Source organism: Alexandromys fortis, unplaced genomic scaffold (genome assembly GCF_014885135.2).
Source record: "Alexandromys fortis isolate MF-2015 unplaced genomic scaffold, M_Fortis_MF-2015_v1.1 scaffold_74, whole genome shotgun sequence".
NCBI lineage: Eukaryota > Metazoa > Chordata > Mammalia > Rodentia > Cricetidae > Alexandromys > Alexandromys fortis.
The window spans coordinates 1,136,188-1,144,070 of record NW_026068008.1 but is presented as its reverse complement, the minus strand read 5'-3'; the positions used below and the strand labels follow the sequence as shown (position 1 = coordinate 1,144,070).

Here is a 7,883-nt window from a genome sequence, read left to right as displayed (position 1 = left end):
TTCCTCAGTCACTTTCCAATAAATAAATCTTGTACCGTTTTTTTCTGTAAACAGTGGTTACATGCGGCTTCTATTGTCTCCATGTTCTCTGAGCCAATGGGCCAGGAGTAGCAGTGAAAGGCACATGGGCCAGGCGCTGGGGTGAGTGTAAAGAAACCAGGGCATCTCTGAAGCCTGGGCACCCCAAGATCTGGTGGCTTCTTGGGAGTCTCCCTCTTTAAGGAAGTATCAGGAGGACCCTGGGACCACCGCCCAGTCGTAGACACCCCTCAGAAATGCCCAAGCGGGATCTCCCAACCCCCAAACACATGTCTGGGGCTCCAGCATGACTCCATCTCTCTGGATTGCTCCCACCCTGAGAAACAAAGCATTCCATCGGAAGTGGCAGGGAAAGTCACCATTCACTGCGGCTCCTATTGTTTCTAGCTCCCCTTCTAACACCTCTGCTGCCTCTTGCAGAACTGACACCTCCTCCCACTAAAGATACAACAACAAAAAAACTACAGAGAATCCCAGAGAAGAATAGCCATCTCCCAATCTTATCACCCTGGAAAGAGATCGCTGCAGACATGTTGGTATTTTCCCTTCTGGATTCTGTTTTGGGGGGCGGGATACATACATCGATCGGTACACACACATTTCATGGAACAGAAATAATCTGCACCAACATGTGTCAGGTACTGTCGTGGAAATTTGAAATAGATGATGTCTGAATTTTACAACAAAAGAATTTGTGTAAATGCTTAATAGCGAGCTACGTCATTGGTCACCATGATATGAGCTCACATTTGGGGTCTCTTCATGGGTAGCTCTGAACATGCACAGTCTCATGTAGCTCCCTTCCCCGCGGCCCTGAGAAGACCTCACAACCGACCTTCAGGGAGGGGAGGGAACCTTCCAAGGTATTGAAGGACAAAGGCTGCAGAGTTTCTGTGTCACTTGTGGTGTGGCTCTGGGTGTGTTTACACTTCCTGCCCTGTGTCCCAAACCCAGCCCCCCCCCCCCCCCCCCCCCCCCCCCCCCCCCCCCCCCCCCCCCCCCCCCCCGTGCACAGTCCGGCCCTCTCCAGGCCAGGGCAGCTGGGTTCAGAGCCCCTCCTCCGAGCTCATCTCTTCTCCCTAAAGTCCTGGACACCACCTCAGTGTGTGTTTGCCAAGGACACACTCATCAGAGCGTGCCTGGACAGAACGCATGCTCTCCCCGATCCTCTCTGACAGGGTTCCCCCATGTAGACCAGTCTGGCCTGGAACACATCATCTCTTTTTTTTTTTTCACAAATAAGAGTTTATTTGTCACTATTAAAAATCTGTATTTCACACAGATTCCTGGACTGGTGGTTCATATCCATCAGCTCGTTCAACCTTAGCACCTGTCTCGTCACCAGTAGTCTTTCCAGAACTACCACCTTCACCATGGAGCTCCATGAGTTTTCCCAATTCAAACTTGGGTTTCTTCAGCATCTTTACTTTTCTAACGAAGACATCATGAAGAGGATAAATGGACTGGCAAGCCTTTTCTATGTCTTTCCCAATGCTGTCTGGAATCAGTTTATTAACCACTTCCTTCAAGTCATTTGTCTGCACCTCTCGGGTCATGATCTCCATCATCTTCTTCCGGATCTGGCGGACCTGCTGGTGCTGTGCATATGAGGTCTTGCGGATCTGGTTGTTGCGTTTTTTAGTGAAACCAACACAGAAGAGTCGGAGCAAATAACCATCGGTTGTCTTGACGTCAACGTGAGCTTCAATCATGGTCTGCCACTTTTTGACCATGGAACACATTTTGTCCCGGGTAAGATCCATGCCGTGGAAGTTAGTCAGACAGTTTTTGCCCTGAACATCCTCAGTGATTAGCTTGAATTTTCTAAATGCAACTTCATCGTTTTGGAGATCAGCAAGGCTCACTTCAAACACGCGACCCTTGAGGCCATCGGATGCAATTTACTTTCTTCTTGGCTCCCTTCTTGCCGCCTTTCGTCAGCCGCTTCACATCATCTCTTAAACTAAGAACAAGACCCTTTGGGGCTGTGAGGAGACCCAGTGAGGGAGCGCTTGCCTAGCATACAGTAGAGATTTTATATGAGTATCTCTCTGGGTTCCATTTCCAGCACTGCAAAGACAAAAAAAAGGAAGACACCCAAAAATATTTTCTATAATTAAAACTTGCAAATAAAATACACCAAGCAGTGAGATTAGCTAAAAAAACCCACCCCCAAAAAATATTAGAAAAAAGAAAACATAGCAAAGGATTCTGGGACAGGTTTCCCTAATTCTCCTCCCCTTGCCTTGCTTTTGTACCCATTTTACAGAATAACAGGTAAGCCAGGGTCAGTCCAGGAAAATATGGAAGGGAAGAAGCCACGCTTTGCAGGGCTCCTCAGCCCTGTTTCCTGGGTCTGAACACCCCCAGGGTCTCACAGACCCGAGAACCTAGTGTTTCTCCAGAGGGGTAAGGTGGGGTACAGACATGTTTTCTCTGAATACAAAGGTCCCATCACTGAGGGAGAGAGAGGAGAGGTTCCATATGCCACTCACTGCCCCAAACAACCCTCCAAGAGCCTTCACAACCATAGCAGTCCAAGAGGCATTGGAGGGGAGGATGCATGAGTTGATCCTGGGCTGGAAATGGAATCAGCCAGAGCAGAAGGACTGAGTCTTGGATTTGGGGTCCACAGGATCCTATCCCCAGGCTTCTGAGTGGCTCCTGAGAAACCTCAGGCCATCTTGCCCTCCCCAGACCTCAGCTTGCCTGTCTATGATGCAGGGACAATGAGGGTTACTCCTATGGGGCGAATGAGAACAGATCCAGTAATGATCCACTCCGTGTCCACAGTAGCAGCTAGCGTGGGGGTGGCCAGGCTTCCTTCTTCCAGGGCCCTTGATCATTTACTTTTTGGTTAATTAGATGATAAAATTTCATATCTGATTATGCCAGTCAGTGCCATTATGAGCTCCCATACAAATCACACAGGGAGCTAGGCTCCAGGACACCCCTTTATCTGCTCCTCAACAGAACCTTGGAGGGGCCCAGGAAGGGAGAGACTGTCCAGGAGAGTCCGCGTTTGATCTGACTCTCTTGACCCCAGTTTGATCCAGTGTCCTACACCATTAGAATTCCCAAATATAGCCCCCAGAAGGAGAACTCATTGCACACTATGGTGGCAGGCCCAACCTCCTTGCTCCATGCCGGAGACTGCAGAGCCTGAGTTGACTGTAGCTATCCACAGCCACACTGATAGACAAAGTAACAAGACAGAGGATGGTTTACCAGCCTTGCAGAGGCCCCCACAGTTGTTATGAAGGGCGTGAGAATGTAAACTCCATCACTTAGCTCTGAGGTCTGTACTCCAAAGCCTCTGCCCAGTTATTAGAAAGGAATGGGTTTGGGACTGGTCAGACTGGGGGTCTAACTGCAGGTCTAACATCCACGAGCCATGTGACCTTGAATCAAACTCTCACTCTTCGCGCCTCCACTCCGTATGGGGACAGCAACTCTGCCTGGAGTTGGGGCACCAGAGTTGGGCTTCTCTTCACTCTGAGCATGTGCTGAGACCCTAGTACAGGACAAGAGTGGGATGCTCAGGTTGGTGCAGCAGCATGTAGAGGCTAGGGGTCTCAAGGAACCATTGCTGACTGGGCCTGCAGAGTTCCTAGTTGATCCCAGATGGGCCCGGATGCCTCAGTCCCAGGGTCCAGGAAAGAAAGGACTCTGGAAAACCCCAGGGGACCACATCACCCCAGAGGTTCCTCGAATCTGGCCTTGAAGATCAACAGAAGGGGGCAAGTTCCCAGGGGAACAATGGGTACTTTCTCCCTTATGTAATGGGGACTCCAGGAGGTAGCTGGGACCATGTGCTGGTCCAGAGCTTCATCTCCCACCTCAGCACCCAGCCAGACAAGGACCTGGTGGGTGGGTGGAGGGATGGATGGATGGATGGATGGATGGATAGGTGGAGGGATGGATAGATGGGACAAATGGATGAATGTTAGACTAAATGATTGGATAAATAGATTGATGGATGGATGGATGGATGGATGGATGGATGGATGGATATGTGGAGGAATGGATGGATAGGTGGATGGATGGATGGATGGATGGGACAAATGGATGAATGTTAGACTAAATGATTGGGTAAATGGATAGACGGCATGAGCAAGCAAAAGATCACATTGAATGAGCCAATGATTAATGGCCCAAACCGGTAATCTCAGCATTCAGGAGGCAGAAGCAGGAGGATTATGGATGTGAGACCAGTGTTGGATACAAAGCAAAACTTAGTCTCAAAAGAACCCCACAGAAAACATTGACATTAGCAACAGAAGAACAAATGAGTAGAGAAACATATCGGGGTTGAGTCAATGAAGGAACAGTTAGATGAAATAAAAAATGTAAAAATTAGATGAGGAATAATGAATAACAGAAGGGACGGAGGAGGGGAGGGAGGAGGAGGAAGAGCCATGAAGATGAGAGGTGGGAAGACAGCAGGCCCAGCAGTCAAGTGTGTCTTGTCCCTGCGCCCTGTCCCCAGGTCCTGCCCTATGCTTGTACCCAGTACTCAGAGTGAAGCCTGAAGCCTCCGTGGCTGGCAGCAAGGAAAGTGGGCTGGGGAAGCCTCATCGCCCACCCAGCGAGTCTTTAACTATTACATTAAACATCTGCTTTGCCTTTCACGAAGGGGTAGTGTTTCACCCCTGAGATATCTGATTTTATTACCTTCCAGGGAGAGGGCCAGGCAAGTGTTCTCATTGATTTGCGCATTAAATATATTAGTAATAAAACAACATCTCCGTAAACCAATTGCAAAATCAATATTAATTGGTACCAAAATATCACAAGTAGTTGAATTACAATTAAGGGTGGTGGAGAGTCTTGCCTTGGGGCACAGGGTCTGGAAGTCCCAGAAGGGAGAGGGACTTGGGAGGAATCAGATTTCAGAGCCAGGCAAACCTGGGTTTTCCCTCTAAGCCTCAGTTTCCTAATCTGGAAAATGGGGTTAATTGTTCTCACAGAGGAAGTTTGGTGAGGAGTAAATGAGTCATGTGTTATTGGTACCTGGTAGCCGCAGAGTCCAGGGATGCTTCCTTTCTCACTTTGTCCTCATCCATCTATAAAGTGTAAGCCATTCTCACTGTGGAAAGAATATCATGGATCGAGTAGGGGTGGAAACAGCAGGAAAGAGGGTACTAGAGATAGCTCATCTCATGTATCTGTATTGTATGTGAGGGCTATAACCTCCCCGACTGGCATCTACAACAGAGCTTCCATCAGCTTCCTTTCCCCTTTCAGATGAGAATCTGAGAGGCGGCCTTCAAGGCTGGGGCTTGACCAGGAACCAAGAGCAAGGATGCCTGAGGGGGTGACAACAGCTCAGAGCAGCTGCACTGTGGAGAGGTTGGTGGGACCCTGCTGTCACATCTCGGGGCTGTAGGCTGCAGCATCTAGGCGGGCAGAGACTCTCTACTGGTTATTCACTTCTCTGTCTCCCACGGGTGTTGGGCTTTCCTTTGCCCTTCAGGGCTGACTACGATGGTCATACCAATTGCGCTTATGTTGATTAAGGACCTGGCTCAATCGTTCTGCAGGCTGTCCAGAAGTACTTCAGTCTTAAACCTCAACTTTGCGACTCTTCATGATAAATTATATTCATCAGCTACAGCCTATGGTACAGCTGTGTAACAAACCACCCTGAAGCTATGCGGTGACTGACAGTAAACTGACCGTTGCATACACAGGGCTGCAAGCTGCCTATGATTTGCTGATCTAGGCAAAGCTTTGCTTTGGGCTGAGGTCAGGTTCAAGGTAGCCTCATGGGTCTTTCATCATTCTGGGATAAGTGGCCGCCCAGGACAGCTTCCCATCAAGCCTGGGGAACCACACAGTGTAATGAGAGCCACTTCTCCGGTCAAGTCCACTAGCTGGCCAGAATGGTTTTACGGCCACGGTTGACATCACGGACTGGGGAAAATACCCTCTATCTTATGTGAGTGCGAGTTGAAACACCCAGTGGCCGCAGTGACCCTGGCCTCTGTCAGCCCGGAAGTGCAGGGGTTGCTCTCAGTGCAGGACGCCCACATCCAACCCTACAAGCTCCCACGTCTCTAGCGGCCGTGATGTCCTCTTCTTTTGGCTGTTCTCAGCGTACATCAGCCTCCCGGGATGGAGGAGGCCTAGGTCATGCTGTGGCCCCCTTGGTATTTGACAAGTCCACCTTGCTCGTCATGCACAATAGCTCCTCCTGAGGTTCTCAGTACAGCTGTGACCCGGAGTACTTCATGGTGCCTGGTACAGCTGTGGTACCTGGCTGAACCCGCAGCCACCACTGCTGCTGGTGTACTAAAGGAGATGAGGCTGGGAAGGCTTTGTCTGGGCAGGCCCAGAAAATGGTGACACTGCCATGGCTTCACTAAGTGTCAGATCTATTGTCTCCAAAATCTGCCCCAGAGAGCCAGGGTTTTCCAGAGACCAGTGTGGGGAGTGTGGCCCACGTTGCTTCACCAGGTGGTGGTCTCTGCAATGCTTGTCTTGTGCCTGCTTGTGCAAGCACACATGTACACACCTATGCACGTGGAAGTTTGTATTTACATGCCCAGCTGTGCACAACCTCATACTTGGGTTTGTGACTTGCTCACTCGGTGTATGTGTTCAAGCGTAGTCCAGGTGTATGCGTGTCTGTATCCATACCCAGATAGCCCTCACGTGTGTGTTCTACAACATGCACAGCTAACATACACCTTTCTTTCTGCTGGGGTTGCATGGGTACATGAGCTACGATGACACAGGGCAGACTAGACATCCATACCCACCAGCCTTGTCCTCTCCCGCTGTCCACAGCTGAGGTTTGAATGCCATGGCTCCCTCATGGTTACTATTTCCAGTGTATCGCTTTCTTTGAGACCCGCTGTCACCTTTTCTATGGTTCCCAGGTAGGCTTTACTTAAAAGTTCCAGGGCTGGCAAGATGGCTTTCCATTTAGGCAGCACTTGCCATCGGCCTCATGACCTGAGTTCAACCAACAGGACCCATTTACTTAAATGAATAAAAAAGCAATAATTTCACCCTCCTTTGAGATGCTCAGCAGTTAAGAGCACTCACTGCTCTGGCAGAGGACTTGTGTTTGGTTTCCAGAACCACATGACGACTCAGACTATCCAGCTCCAGGAGATCCTGTGCAAGCACCAGTCACACACGTGGTACACAGACATACAACAGGCAAAACACCCTACACATAAAATAAAATAAATCTCTAAAATTTTAGTTCTCGCCCCTAGAATTCAAGGGGACCCATGATCTCCCAACCCCTTCCCACCTCCACCAAAGTCCACCTCTATAACAGCCCCCCTCCCCAGCCAGCAAGAGCCACCCTGAAAGGTCAGGAAGGACCACCGGAAGCCGAGACCCTGCACAACTGCCCTCAGGTCCACCCTGGGTACTGGGTCCACCACTAGAAAGATAGCGGAGGCCAGGAGGCAGTATTGGAGTCGCCAGGCCTCTCCTCAAGGGCAGCTGGAGGGGTCCAGGAGCCTCCCCCGTACCATCCCATCGTTGTAAATAATGCTGAAAATGAGCCGTTTTTAAAGAGTGTCCAGTGGGATTCTGGAGCCTTGTTTTAATTATACAAAACCAGCATGGGTGCTCAGGCAGACGCTGGTGCTAATTGTTTTGAAAGCCAGCCCTCCTGGCTCTGCCGAATGCCCTGTCTGGGCACATTTTGAGCAGTTTCCCCAGTCATGCAAGTGAGGTCACTCCCAGACCGAGCAGGTAGGGTTGAGAACACCAGAGCCCTGCTTTGGGGACCTCCTCCTCCCTGACCTCGCTCCTACTCACTCCAGGCTCCGGCTGCCACCCCTCCTCACAATACAACCAGCTGAAAAGATGCTTGGAGA

General features: G+C 50.1%; 1 protein-coding gene across 1 annotated transcript; it reads right to left on the bottom strand.

Annotated features, from left to right (window-relative positions):
- Window positions 1-1,260: 1,260 nt before the first annotated feature.
- Window positions 1,261-1,940, bottom strand: LOC126513395 (40S ribosomal protein S3a-like; the record flags this gene model as incomplete). Its single annotated transcript, XM_050161754.1, has 1 exon — window positions 1,261-1,940. A coding segment is annotated over one exon (627 nt), but the record flags the coding sequence as incomplete, so codon positions are not given.
- Between the last annotated feature and the right edge of the window lie 5,943 nt (window positions 1,941-7,883).